Genomic DNA, 15,929 nt, shown 5'->3' on the forward strand with positions numbered 1-15,929 from the left:
TCTGGTAGATGCCGGATGAGTATGACTGCTTGTATAGATGATATAAAGAATTTGTACTTTGAAACACCCATCCTAAGTACGATTGATGGGGGAGGATATCATTTATACCAGACTTGGTATCCTGATCAGAGAAGCCATGCAGTGAGTTGTCCTTAACAAAGCAATTTACATTGGTTGTAAAAAAAGAGTTGAGAAGACTGATGCCAGATAAATCTTATTTTTGAGTGATATGTTTCTCACATAAAGGTGTGACTTAAGATTTTAAAATGAGTCAATTATTCAATAAATAATTTTACATAGTAATCGTTTGCTTGTCAACATTTAGCACCAGTTATAACTTTGCTACTTGGTTATTATTCTATCCCCTCCAACCACTTTGCTCCAACTAGATGTCAGACAAATCATCTTAATTCCTGACAAGAGGCATAAAGATACTATGACAGTACGACATTATTATGTTAATGTTATTACTAATTTTCTGCCAACAATTTTCTCTAAATTAGTCTTCCTCCATTCTGGCAAATAATATTATTATTATTATTTGACACCTCCAGGGAGTCCAAAGCCTCATCGAGGGAGAGTGTGCCAACAGCATCGAACGATTGGTCCCCTTCCAACTACTAACCGTGCTCAAACTTACTTAACTGAGCCATTAGTAGCAGAGGCTCTACCATAGTAGATGTTTTGCTAATCTTTCCTCTCCCATTCTGTTTAAGTAATCACACTACCTTAGATTAGATCTGTTCACATTCTTGAATGCTAACAATGTCAAGATTCTTTTCTAATATTTTCATTTTTAATATGATTCTACTATTGATGCCATCTGTTTAGCTCTCCTAATTTTTCTCAGAAATCATGCCATTTCTTGATCAATTACTTCTAACCCAACATTACAACCAGACCTACAATTTATGTACTGATTGTGCGGCATATCAAATGGCTTTTCTCTCAACACCCTGTAACATGCTTTTTTTTTCACTCTACAAACTAAGTACAGATAGTTGTTATATCTCAGAATTTCTCAACTATTTGTCGTAAAGTGAAAATCCGATCCTGACAATCCCTATTTGACCAAACTCTTTCTCTAAACTTCTCTTCCACAATTTTTCTTAGATTCTCCAAGACAAGTAATATGTTTAATTTGTTTGAAATATTTCAGGTTAGCCTATCAAGTATGCCTCCTGAGATGATACAGTGGTCAAAAGATGAACTAAATCCAGTTAATCTTACATGGCACATTACAAATCGTTTATTGTTTCATGCTTTAATTTAAAGGAGTGATCAAGAATTTAATGAGTTTTAAAACATGATTATGAATTTATTTCAGCTATTCAGCAATTGAAATTTTAAGAAAATTATTTGTATTTAGATAGCCAAAAACCAACACATACCAACCATAAAAACTTGATTAAAAAAGAAGACTGAATCTCTGAGATTTTTTTTTTTTTTTTAAAAAACTGATCTTAGTCTATACTTATTTTTTTAATGATTCCAGGATATCGTATATATTAACAAATGTGATTCTGAATATCTTTAAGGAAAAAGTTCACTGAAATAAATTTGAAAAATATACATTTTGAATGAACTGACCCCGAAAAAAAGCACTGATGTGGCACATTATATGCAACCAATATTAACTCCCTAAACGAAAATTAATTTCATTTTTAATTCTTTATTATTTTCCAAAAATATTAAAAATCAAGAGTAATTTGAGCACAACAAAATGCAATTCAGATTCATTTCTATTAGTGCATTTTTAAGTTATCAGTGCTTATAAAGAAAAACAACTAATAATTAGAAATGACATTTAATGTTTTGCTTCCCCCCCCAAATGAGTATTATACAGAATATTCAATAGAATGCTGAAAGTTTTACAAAAAAAAAAAAAAAAAGTTTTCAGACATCTCATTTAACTCAAACACAAGACTCATCATTCAACATACTGAGTGTACAATTAAGTTGTACATTTACATCATATATGAAATAACAGCAACAGTATTTACAAGTAGTTCTAACATTCTTAGAATTATATTTAGCATGAAATTTTGGCCAAGGTAAAGTTAACATTCAAATCCCACAACGACAATAAATATTTTCATATTTAATAGCATTTCAATAATACATGTGTATAAGGTAGAACTATAGAGAAATAAAATTAAATCTATACTGAAAATATAATATTGTAATTACCCATTTTTTAAAGATAAGATTCTTAAATTCAGGCAGCTTAAAGTGTAGAGAATAAGCCTGATATTCTACACACAAAAAAAAAAAGAATTCCTTTATATGTTAAAACTATACATAAATGATTCAAAATTATGACAAAGAGCATATTCTTTTCAAAATTATAGATATTCTAATAAACCTGAAATATTAAAGAATAATTTTTCAGTATCAGAAAACTACAGAGCTGGCAGAATTAAAATTGCACAAATCATTAGAATTAATGTCAAAGAAATTTATACTAGAGAAGATGCAATTTGCTGCTCAAAAAGCATTGGTTTTGGGTGTTTAAAAATCTACAATTTTTCCGGGATATACAGATCTTAAACCAAAAACCGATATATACCAACCATAAAAACTTAAAAAAAAAATGGATCTCTGAGATTTTTTTTTAATTTAAGAAACTGATCTTAGTCTATACTTATTTTTTTTTTTTTAATGATTCCAGGATATCGTATATATTAACAAGTGATTCTGAATATCTTTAAGGAAAAAAACTCACTGAAATAAATTTGGTATGTTTGTTACTGTATATAAATCAAAATTTCCCACTGTACATTGGTATTACTTGGGCTATTTATCACAAATAAAAATGTATTTTGTTTAACTAAAATTCCTACAAAGCTTTTAAGTACTTTTAAATACAATATAACTATCACAGACAAACTGTCAGTTCCTTGCTTTTTTTTTTTTTTTTTGGAAACAATCCTTGTTATTGTTCAAGAAAGAAAACATCAAAATCAGTCTTCTATAAAAATCCTTTCTTCCAATAGTGTTATCATAATCATTATTCCAGCAGTTACTATTCCCTCTATTAAACAATCTATTCATATTTATCCCTTTTAAGATCATTAAATATCAAAATTATACATTTTAAAACTTAAATTGATCTAACAAAGTCACACAAAAGTATATTAAAAAAAAAAGCAGTGTAAAGAAAACAAATTCTCATGAAAAATTAAATGAAATAAAATTTACGCTGAATGAGAAATACCCATTTTAATAAAGGTCAATTTCCTGCTTAGCAAATAGAATCTATTTGAATTATTCATTATTTACAGGTGGTGATAATTCAGACTGTTTTGTTCTGTTGTCTCACTTGACTTTGAACTGCATTTATGTAAAAATATTTATTGCAAGGACTTGTTTTCTGAATTTGTTAAACAGGATGTAGTCAAAATGCACTTAGTTTCAATGAAAGTCATTTATGTGACCTGAAACTATTTTATCATTCCAAAGTTCTTCAAGATGAATCTTTCATATTCTCTTCTATATTTAATAAAAACATGAAATAACTGTAAGAAAACAAAGTGCTGACTAGAAAAAAAGCAAACAGAGTGAATGTGATAAGTTTTAAATCTAGAATGTCTGAATTTCAAAATCAGTATAATCAGTATTCCTAACAACATTAAATTTTAGTACAATAAAATTCACAAAATAAATTACAACTAGTACTTAAATATGCATATCACTTCTGAATCCAAAGTCTTTGATTTCTTTCAAGTTTAGTTGTTGCTTTATGCTTCAATACGCATAAAACTTTGAAACTATAGTAAGGAATGTTTATACTTCACTATTGCTGAGACACTAAAAACGTATCCAATTGATCTTGCAACCTATTCTAAATTAAATCACTCAATTAACAATTTAGTGGCTGTATATATGCCATCATTCCATGAGTATATGACAAACAAGTGAAACAAAATTATCTATATGTTTTTTAAGCTAAATACCACAAATTTAAACAAATCCATGTCACAAAAATAAAACACTTGCAGTAACAACCTGAGAGTGGACCTGCACTCAAGAAATTCCTAATGACACTGAAATTTTTTGGGGAACTATACACTAACAGTTTCACAACACTGACACATTTTACAGGAGTCAATGGAATCTTCACAGGTCGATTCAGTAATGGTTTATGATGAAGTGTTCCATCTAGGGTGCTCCATCTCACTATATTCAAAACTGTCCTTCTTGATCTTTGGTACTTCACGTACTTAATGAACATGGAAAACAAGCAGCATTATGTATTAGCATGATCTAAAACTGTTCATGAAGAAGTTCACAAAGCTGTTTTGACACAGATTCCTTGCTTGTCCTTACTGTTAGACGAAACATCTGTAAAACATAACTTTTTATAAGACTTACTGCATTTAATATTTTAAGATGTTATTAATATAAGTCAGAATACAAGGTTATAATACTCACTGTAGCAAAAATGATTATTTCTATATTTGGAGAAAAATCCCATTCAATTTTATGAATTTTTTTTCCCCCTCTGGATTTAGGATAACAGATTTGGTGAATTTAGGAATACAAATAATTTTTTTTTTTTTTTTGATTTTACAATTTACTACTGTTAATGTACCATTACAATTTGCCTTGTTGTGTAGAAAGATATTTCTTCAAATATAAAGATTATTTTGAAGAGTTTGAAGCTAAGCAGAATGGGGAATGTAGTACCATTACATTTTTGGTGATATTAAGTTTAAATTCTTCTCAGAAGTTGATCCAAGCCCAGGTCCATTTACTGTTTGTTTTAGAGATCTCCAAAGTAATTTTAATTTGCCATGCTTAACCTGTATTATCAATTATCAGCTGGATTAAATCGCAACACCCACGAGCATTCATGTGGACTCAATAATAGCATCGCTCTTCAAGAATATCAACAAAATCTGATATCTAATTTTTAATATTTAATAAAAAAAAAATTAATCGAAACAAAATTTAATATTAAACAATTTATCCATAAGTGTGGTTTATACAAGCATGTAGATATACAGATATTTAGGTATGTAATTTCATAATTATTTTTTCTGTAATACTTTTTTTTCTAATCTATTTTTCTCGAGTTATTAAGTATTTTAAAAAATTGGAGGTAGATTTAATTCATTACTGATATAGTGAGTAATGATTATAATGAGAAACTTTTGTTGGTTCCCAGATGGTCATTATAACCAAGTTCGACTGTATTTATAGTATTTTCAATTTTCCACAATAACTGCAATTTTGACACATTCTTTCAAATGTTTCTATTTAACTCATTCTACATTAATTATCTCACCACTAATAAGATGTAGTTGAGAAAGCACCCAGAGTCCTGTCTTTAAATAACTATCTATAGAACTAGATATACACACACACACAGACTGATATGATAAACACTAGAGAAAAGGGGAATTGAGGCTTCTTTAAATTAAAACTTCTGGACAAGATTTGTTGACTAAAATACTTTGACTTTCCTCTTCCTCTGCTGTCATACAGTCTTGTATGTTGTCTTCAGTCAGGTTTAAATTTCATTGAAGAATACTGGAAGGATGCAGTCAGTATTATTTAGCCACTTCAACTGCTAGTATTTACTTCCTTTTTTTCTTTCTTTTTTTTTGTTATGCAACTTATTTTGCATAACAAAATAACAACCCTCTTTTGTCTATGACTTTAGTCATAGTCAGAGGGCAGTTGTCTTTACAACAAATTTCCTACAATGGTCTCTGACATCCCTTCTCTTCTTCATTGCACTTTGTCCTGCATATAGAGGGCTGTGGATAATGTTATGCCATAGTAAATTTGGGCTTTTGGAAGAATTTAATCATGGATTGGGGGTGGAATAACTCTTATGACTGGATTCCAACAGAGGACATGTTGGATTCATGAGAGCCTTGGATGTTTCTGCAGCTCCATATATCTTGCCTGTAGAGAAATTTGTGAATCTGAATGTATAATACATTTTTGGTAAAAAGGTAATTGAAGTATTTTAATGTAAACTATACATACAGTGCAGCAGTCAAGTTGTTACATTATTTACATCAGGTATGACTGTTAAATAGTGGGATCCAAGCAGGTATTATGTTTCCTGAGAAGACAACTGAAGATCCCACCAGGGCCTCTGATTTTGAACAGTAAGTATAAACAGGCACAAAATCATACTATTCAATTCTATGAACTTGAAAGAGCTACTGGCAGACAATAGGAGGGGTGGAAAATTTGGTAGCCTACAGAAAGAAAAGCTACATGGTATGTATAAATGCTATGGTTGGTGGAAGTGTATTTATTGGTATTCGATATTTGTCTACCAAAATACCTAGAGCTTATAAGAGTTTTTATTCACAAACCAAAGGCTCATAATGCAATCTGATGGGTGCTGTAGAGATTCTTCCACAATGGGAAAAAAAAAAATAGTTTGTCATATGAGATGGTTTGGCAGCGATTTTATTTTTGTAGCATATCAGATTCTGTTAATGTCAAAGTAACAAAAGTGTTCATTTCGATGAAGAGACTGGGGATTTGGTGAAGTTCAAAAATCTCCAGTTGCAGTGCAATCTTTCTGGCAGAAGCATAGATTTGGGACCCATAATGAAGTTTTGATCTAATCAGTGCCATATAGAACAGAAGCAAACAGAAGTGGAAGACAGGTTGCAAAGGATGTTCACTGCTTTACAACACTTATCTCACAACTGACATGTGAGGAAGGAAAACGAGTTTCCTGGTTTCTCCCTCTCTCACACACACACAGTCTTCTGATAAAAAATCTGAATCCATTTACAAGCACCCATTTTGAAAGATATTTAATGACTTGCTTCAGCTGTCTTCCTATAACCCTCATATTGCAAGAATAACAGGAGATGGTAGCATCATCCACATAGAGGGCATTACTTACAGCTGGAAGAAATAGAGTTAACCTTGATTTCAAAAAGTGTGAAAAGTAAACCTTGTGGCACTGCCTGCTCTTGGGTATACAGTCAGGAGAGAGTGGTTCCCATTCAGTCTTGAAATTATAACGAGAAACTTTTGCCATTGGATAAAAAAAAGTTTCATGATAAAAAGAGGGAGATTCCCTCTAAGACCAAAATTTGGCAGGTCCATATCAAAGAAACTAATATTAAGTAAATGCTTGTTTTCTGAAAAAGCATTTCTGGAGAGAAAGCCCCCCCCCCCCACGACTTTATTGATTATTTTTAATCCTAATCAATGATTGCCTTTTGCAGGGTAATTCAGAAAAACATTCTCAAAGAAAATTCTGTTGAACAGGTACAATAGTTAATCCTTGGCAAATGGGGAGAGATGCTTGATCATTTCCTCACGCATGTTATCTGGACCAACAGTAGTTGGGCAGCATTTTAAGCAAAGTAGCATTTTTCTTCTTTTGTAAATAGTCAGTTGTATTTTTTAGTACCACTCAAAGAAAACAGAATCTGTTGATTTTCTGTTTTAAATTTTTGGGCAAGGAACTTGGGGGAGACAAGATACCAATTATATCAATCAATCATTATCAAGTTCCTGATAAGTACCCCAAAGGATGTTCAGGTTACTATGACAGCACTACATTACGTTTAAATTATTATTAATCTCTTCTCAACAATTTTCTTCCAAATCAAATCTATTACTTGTGAGCACTCCAATATTGTCAAATCTAACATTTCATGCATCTAAGACACTTCTGACCAAATCAATCCACCTAGACCTTGGTCTTAATTTGGGTTTCTTTCCTACCATCTTGGCATCAAACACCTGTTTTGCTAACCTTTCTATTTAAGTGGCCATACTACCTTAGATTACATATTCATGAATGCTAATAATGTCAAGCTCCTTTCAGTTCACTCCCCTCATTTTTCTTAGAATCCTCATATCTGTAGTCTTTGTCTTTGATCAAGTGCTTTATTTCTAACCCAACTCTCAGATCCATAACTTCAAACTGGTCTAAACACACTCTTGTATACTAGTAGTCTGGTGTTTTGGCTAATTTCTTATTCCATATAAATTCATCCAGCTGGCTACCCACCACACCAGCTTTGTTTATTCTGCTGTCTAAACTAACCAGATGTTTTAGAAATTGCAGCTATTGAAGCTTGTGTAATATACACTATCATGAGGTGGGATTTGCTGCAGATTTAACCTGCCATCTTCACTAAAAACTGTGCCTAAATAGCTGACAATTTAGGCACAGTTTTATTTGTTGCTGATTTTCACACCGAATTTGCTATAGTTATTATTCAATATTTAGTTAGAGAATCCTGGAGACTTGCACTAGATGAGTTTAGGAGTACAACATCACCTGCATAAAGCAAAGAGCTAAGTTTGGCATCTCCAATTATAATATCAGGCCTATTGCTACTTTCTTTCATAATATGATCCATATAGGTGATGAATAAGAGTGGAGATAATGTGCATCCTTGTCTTATCCCTGATTTTACATCAAACCATCTTCCTGAAATTCTAACTGCTGACCGAAAACTTAAATATAGTCTATGTATTGCTCTGCATAATGTTCAATTCAACCCATATAATTGTGTTTCCAGATCTACAAAACTGAAGTACAGATCCTTGTCATATTCTCATGATTTATCAACTATTTGTCTTAAAGTGAAAATCTGATCTTGACAACCTCTCCAAGTTTCTCTTCGACAATCTTTCTCAACCTCTTTTCAAGTATGTTTGCATATATCTTACCTGGAACACTTAATAGAGAAATTCCTCTGTGATTCTCACATTCAGTTTTATCCCCTTTTTTATAGATGGGTACTATGATAGTTCTACTCCAATCATTGGGAATTAAACCTTTTGACCAGGCCCTCTGAATTAGCCACTGCAAAATTTTTATACCTCCATATTTAAGCATTACTGTTCGAATATCATCTACTCCAGCTGCCTTTCCACATTAAGTTTTTGATGGCTTTTTCTACCACAAGTATTGATATGTACTTCTCTTTGCATTCCTCTTGAAAATTTTCTGTTATTGTTCTGTCACTGCTTGGTTTGTTTAACAATCTTTCAAAGTAATTACTCCAGACATCTAGGATATCCTTATCTTCAGTTTTCATTTCACCTTTATCATCTTTGATTTCTTTTACTGCACTTTTTCCTCCATTTCTAAGCTTTTTCAATAGGCCTCCAGAATTTTTGCCCAATCCTGATATTTATTTTCTATATTTTAACCAGTCTTCCCACGACTTTTGTTTAGCTACTTTTACACAGACCTCAGCTTTCTTATATTTTTCTCTGTATTCTTTTAGGGCATCTGCCGACTTATTTGCTAGGAACTTTTGGTATGCTTTCTTCTCTTCCAGTACTGCTTCTTTAACTTCTTGTGTCCACCATGGTGTTCTTATTTTTCTATCCTTGCAGACAATTTCACCACATATCTTCCTAGCTAAATCAATCAATCTTCCTCAGAGTTTGCTTCTGAGACTCCAAGGGTTTGATTCTTGTTTTCAATTTGTTTCATTTTTTCTTCAATAATGTTTGTATAGTGAAGTCGACAATTTACTGGTAAAATCTGATCAACTTACTTTAATTCTTTTAAAAATTTTCTTACATACTGTTCTTTTCAATGTAATATCCATTTTTATCGTACTTAGTACTAAGTAATGGTCACTTCCAATTTCAAATCCTCTGTACACTCTTAGATCTTGAATGAGCATGAAGATATCACTATCAACAATAACACAATCAGTGAAGCTTTTCTTATTTCTTGTGTCTTCTCTCCATGTGAACTTGTGCACAAGTGCAAGGGATTATTGTTGTAAACATGTTCTTCTGAGCTTTCTTGGCTGCTGTGCAATAATCAATCCACCATGGATTAGAGAAATGTAAACTAACCAGAAGTTTTAGAAATTGCAGTTGTTGGAGCTTGTGTAATACACACTATCATGAGGTGGATTTGCTGTATCACTAATATGGGGTGAAGTGACTGCCACACAATTGAATTCTGCTAAAATAGAGAAGGTGAGACAGTCAGTTTGCTTGTTTTTTCATATCTGTATTAAAGTACATAGTTGCCTATATAAAAAATGTGGATATCATGGGAAAATGATTGCTCCCAAATAACTGATCAGCTTCCTGCTTAAAAAGGGGAGAAAGGGAGGATTATGCAGAGTGTTAATTCAATGGAATGCATATTCAGGCATACATATGGAAGGTGTTGCTTCCTATGTTTAAGTGGGAGAGGTTATTGTTGTCAAGCATATTTTCCATAACAATAACATCTGACATTAGTTCAGACAGTACCCACGAGAGTGTTGTGTTTAAATCTCCTATTCAAAAAGTAAAGCAGACAGTAATATGACAATAATACGGTGTCATCAAGATCATTCTGAGAGAGATCAGTAGCAGGAGGTAGGTTGATGTTGCATACTGTTATCAAGAATTCAAATGAGTCAGATGGCAACAGCCTCTATGTTTGTATTAAGTAGGACTGAAAGGGGATACGATTACTCACATAAGGAGATTCATCAACATTTTGTAATGCTGGATAATTACTGGGCTTCGAGTGTGTTTCTTGCATACAAAAGCAGATTGTTTTATGCTTCTATAAGAGAATCTTAATGTCATCAATGTTTTCACAGAATCCATGACAATTTCATTGTAGAAAGGTTTTCATTATTTCTTTTAGGTGGTATCATTTGGTTTCCAGTTTTGTGAGGCTTCGTTTTCATTGGCCTTGGATTTTTTCTTTATGGAGAGTTGTGGAAGGTCATTGTCCATCATTTCCTTTTCCTCAAGAAATATATCCAAGACATCAAACTGAACTCCCTAGGGTACTAAATATATTAACTGTTTTATCTTGTGAAAGAATGGAAATATTCACTCCATCTATGAATGGGTCTGGAGGCATGTCTGATCCTCTGCAGCATGCATTCTTATTTTAATTAATTAGTGAGTTCTCATGTAGTGGGCCCATTTTTGACGTGCCAAAAATGGCATGTTGCATTTATGAGAGGGCAGGATCAATATTGCATGTTAGCATCACTACTGACACGTCTTTATAGTTGCCTTCTAAGCATAAAAGGGTTTACTACTCTAAGTTTCAATGTTTGTGGTATAATGCCTTTTTGTCCCCTGGCATGGGATGTTCTCAATTTTTATTTTTTGGATATCCTTCACATGGATATCCAAAAATTTCTTTCTGTACATAATGCTATGTACAGAAAGCATTGATGTTTCAGTGCTTTCTGTACATAGTTGGGGCTTGTTTCAGAATCTCTGATAAACTTGAGGATGAAGAATAACTTATTCTCAATGGGAGGTAGATTCTGCACCAGAGCTCTCCACTCATCAGCAAGCAATGACTGTGCTCAGGAGTGGAATGCCACAGCAATCCTTGCTATACCAGACTACTGAACCATGAGCCTTGGGTACTGTCACAGTAATTTGGTCAACCATTAAAACTACTGGCCTGACCTCTGGTGAAAAAAAAAACTTACTACATCAAAGCTAGAGTTCTGTTATTATTATCTATTTGGCTACAAATCATTAAGAGATATATTAAGCTAGAGAGAGCAACATGCTCTCACATAAATTAGAACAAAACAGTATAGATGGTGACCAATAAGAACTGAAATTATTAATTAGAATCTTAAAGTAAGGATTTGCTGGAAAATGAATTTAAGTGGGGGGTTGCATCTGTGCCATCCTACTTTATAGGTGTATCTAGAGCTTTAATAAACTAGATGTTATATACCACATAGAAAGAGGCATTCAATTTCTTCCAAATAATATAGTTGATAAAATTTGTTTAGAAACCAGCAATTTTCGAATGAAACGAAAGCTATATGTAACAATCTCACCAAACAGAACTAGCAGCTATCAAGTCATTAAAAGCTAATAGGGATATACTTGCAACAAAGTCTGACAAAGATAATGCCACAGTCATCCTAAACAGATCTGCTTACATTCATCAAATGAAGCAATTAGTCTGATAGCAGCACTTATCAACTTATGAACTATAATCTAACTAACAGAATTAAGAAGAAAACTTAAATTATTTAAGTCTGTAACTTCTTGGCCATCGGACACTGTTAAAAAAACTTATCCCGTTATGACCACTTTCCCAGAATATATGGGGTTCCCAAAGTACACAGACATAACATTCTGCTATTACTGAAATAAGAGTCAACAGGCTTCACTTCAGCGAAGTAAAATTATTTAAAATTAAGTGGATATTGAATACCACATTATTTCTTAGCTGAATAAGAAACTCAAAGATAGGAAATCTAATCTAAGAGTTTCATGCCGAATATAGAAAACTATATATAAAGTTCGGCGAGTCCAAGCGTAAGTCAACACCTGGAAGTGCAATGCCAGGGCAACTCGTAGTAAAGGTGGAGCAAGCTCCGATCACTGTTCTTAATATTTTCCCATAATGTAAAACACAGCTCCTAGGAGATGTATTACTGTTCTACATTATGAGAAGTCATTACCCAGACTGGTTTAGACTTTTTTTGAGGTCTCATCAGTGAGGTATCCACTTATTTTTAAATAATTTTACTTCATCGAAGTGAAGCCTGTTGGCTCTTATTTCAGTAATTGTATTTGTGCACCTTTTGGAAACTCATACAGTAAAGAAATAAGCTCTTACTATTGAAACCTTAGTATTACATCTAGGTCTACCTACTCACTGATGAGACCTCAAAAAATGTCGAAACCGTTCTGGGTAGTGTATTACTGTTCTACATTATGACTTTCTCTCATAATGTAGAACAGTAATACATCTCCTAGGAGCTGTGTTTTACATTATAGGAAAATAATAAGGACAGTGATTGGAGCTTGCTCCACCTTTACGAGTTGTCCTGGCATTGAACTACCAGGTGTTGGCTTATGCTTGGACTTGCTGAACTTTATAATTTTCTATATTCGGCATGGAATTCTTAGATTAGATTTCCTATCTTTGAGTTTCTTATTCAGCTAAGAAATAATGTGGTATTCAATATCCACTTAATTTTAAATAATGTTCTGCTTCGGCCAACAGAAATTAGCATCAACACTCAAGGAGTTGGTAGGTCCCCACAACCCATATAAAGAACACAAACCTTCATAAACAAAATTAAAAACAATGCTCAGCAAAGACAATTTATTAGTTAGTTTTGACATTACTGTCCTTTTCACAAATGTCCCAATCAGTGACAATTCTCTTACAGAACAAATTTCTGCTTGATATTACAGCTCTCTTTTCCCACATACTACGTTCCAGTTACTTCCTGTGACAAAGTATACTTTGTAAGTATATTTGCATACATCTTACCAGGAACACTCAGTAGAGAAATACCTACTGATATCAACTTTATCATCTCTAATTCCTTTTATAGCACTCTTTCCATCATTTCTGAGTTTTTTCAGTAAACTCCAGAATATCTTGCCACCTTCTTGATACTTATTTTATATGTTTTTGCCAAAGTCGTCCCATGACTTTTGTTTAGCTAGTTTTACAGTGTTTAGCTTTCTTGCCTTTGTTTCTGTATTCTCTAAGAGCTCAAGCTGACTTATTTGCCAGGAACTTTTTATATGCTTTTTCTTCTTCACTGCCTGTTTAATTTCCTGTGTCCACCACGGAGTGCTAATTTTTCTATTCTTGCACACAACCTCACTATATGCCTCTTTGGCTGAATCAATCAATGTTTTCTTCAGGATTTGTCACTAGATCTCCAAGGTTTGGTTCTTGTTTCTGAAAATCTTTCAACTTTTTTTAAAATAATGTTTGTGTATTTTACAGTTCACATCTGAGTGCTGATCAAGTTTTGTTTCAAAACTTTCTTAGATGTTCTCCTTTTCATTATGAAATTCAATTTTAGTCTGCTAAAGACTAAATGATGATCACTTCCAATTTCAAATCCTCTGTACACTCTGGTGTCCTGTACCAGAGAGAAAAATCACTATGAACAATAACATAGTCAATGAGACTTTTCTTATTCTTTGCCTTTTCTCCCCATGTGAATTTGGGTACATTTTTATGTTGGAACATTGTGTTAGTAATAACCAGTCAATGTCTTAGGCAGAAATCCAACAAGTATTTGCCATTATTATTAGCTCTGCTCTTTTCTCCAAATTTTCCCCAAATCTTTTTGTATGTCTGGCAATTCCTACTCTATTTAGATCCTTAACAAGAACCAATCTTTCATTTTTCATTATGTCAGTTTGTTTTACTAAAGTCTCAAAAAATTCCTTCACTTCTACCTTAGTAGAACCTTCTGTGGGACCAATAATTCTCACAGTTCCCCAGTCTGATATTTGCCCACATCACTCTACTTGATATTACCTGCCATTCAAGAAGATAAGCCTCATATTTAATAGAATACTAAAGCTACTCCTTTTCCTTGATTGTCATTGCCTGAATATAATATTTTTTATTTAATGCTCAGAAAGATCCTACCAGTTTGCCTTTTTTTGTTTCAGTCACCCCTATTATGTTGATCTGGTACTTATCCAATTCCTCAGCTAGCTCCATTTCTTTGCCATTCAGGATTATTATTTTGAAAGTATCAATCTTGAACTCTGGTGATGTTAAGTTGGAGTGTATTTCAGGATTTGTTCCAGTAGCTTACTTTTTGCTGTTTCCGTGCAATTTACTATTGAAATTGAAAATCAAACCTGGATACACTGGTCACACGTCTTTCCTCAGATAGTCTATCCTTCACTGTCTACTGTAAGCCTACACATACTGGCCTATATACACACACGCATGCAAGCACGCACACACACGTAGAAAGTTTTTTTACCTTGGTTATAATATATGTTAAAGATACCAAGCTATTTTAAATCTGGTTTTTTACTCCACTTCCCAAGTAAGCAAACAGACAAATAAGTCAAGTTTGTATCTGCATATAATGCAAGTCTAAGTGACCCGTTAAGTAGTACAAGTCAAGGCAACTCATGGTAAAGTCGGAATAAGCTCTGATCACTATTCTTGATATTTACCCTTAATGCAAAGCCCAGCTCCTTGAGGAGATGTATGATGCTATGCATTAAAGGCAAGGGGCCACTATCCAGACTGGTTTCGACTTTTATTGAGGTCTCATCAGTGAGAGCCAGGCTTAGAAATACTGAAGTTAAGTGATGCAGAGCTTATAAGTATTTTACCAAAACAAGTTACCAAAATGCTTTGACCTTATTAAATAAAAATCTCAAGATGAGAGATAGATGTAGAAAGTTTTTTACCTTGGATATAATATATGTTAAAGATACCAAGCTATTTTAAACCTGGTTTTTTACTTCATTTCCCAAGTAAGCAAACAGACAAATAAGTCAAGTTTGGCACTGCATGTAATGCAAGTCTAAGTGACCCATAAAGTAGTACAAGTCGAGTCAACTCGAGGTAAAGTCAGAATAAATATTAAGAATAGCGATCAGAGCTTATTCCGACTTTAATATGAGTTGCTTCGACTTGTACTACTTTACAGGTCACTTAGACTTGCATTACATGCAGGCGCAAACTTGACTTATTTGTCTGTTTGCTTACTTGAGAAATGGAGTAAAAAACCAGGTTTAAAATAGCTTGGTATCATTAACATATATATATATATGCTAACTCTTACCATCACTCTTCACAAAACCTGGAATCATTGACACTCTCAAAAACAGAGCTATAACAATTTGCTGTAATGAACAACCTCTTAAACAAGAATTACAAATTATTAGCAATATATTTATAAATAATAAATATAGCAAAAATACCATCAATAAAGTTCATCAAAAAATGCACATAATATAGATTACTATTATTATTATTGTTCTGGGCAACTCCAAGGAGTCGACAGACTCATCGAGGGAAGCCCTAACATCATATCAAGAACAACTATTCGACATTCACACAGTATCTATCATACCTTACCTTGAACTCATTCACGGTCGTAGCACCCACAACAGACTCTGGAAGCTTATTCCACTCATTCACCACTGTCCAAGTAAAAAAACCTAGCTCTACCACCCTTGTC

General features: G+C 33.1%; 1 protein-coding gene across 1 annotated transcript in view; it reads right to left on the bottom strand.

Moving 5' to 3' along the window:
• Nucleotides 1–1,791: 1,791 nt before the first annotated feature.
• LOC150092515 (AP-2 complex subunit alpha-like) overlaps nt 1,792–15,929 on the bottom strand; it is a 440,587-nt gene continuing 426,449 nt past the window's right edge. Inside the window, exon 25 of the mRNA XM_090414707.1 lies at nt 1,792–4,344. Within this exon, the coding sequence (XP_090270833.1) occupies nt 4,267–4,344 (78 nt within the window). The 3' untranslated portion in view covers nt 1,792–4,266. The remainder of the gene's footprint in view (nt 4,345–15,929) is intronic.

Source organism: Typopeltis vanoorti, chromosome 25, assembly GCF_054136105.1.
Source record: "Typopeltis vanoorti isolate ZY-2024b chromosome 25, IOZ_Tvanoo_1.0, whole genome shotgun sequence".
In the NCBI taxonomy this organism is placed as follows: domain Eukaryota; kingdom Metazoa; phylum Arthropoda; class Arachnida; order Uropygi; family Thelyphonidae; genus Typopeltis; species Typopeltis vanoorti.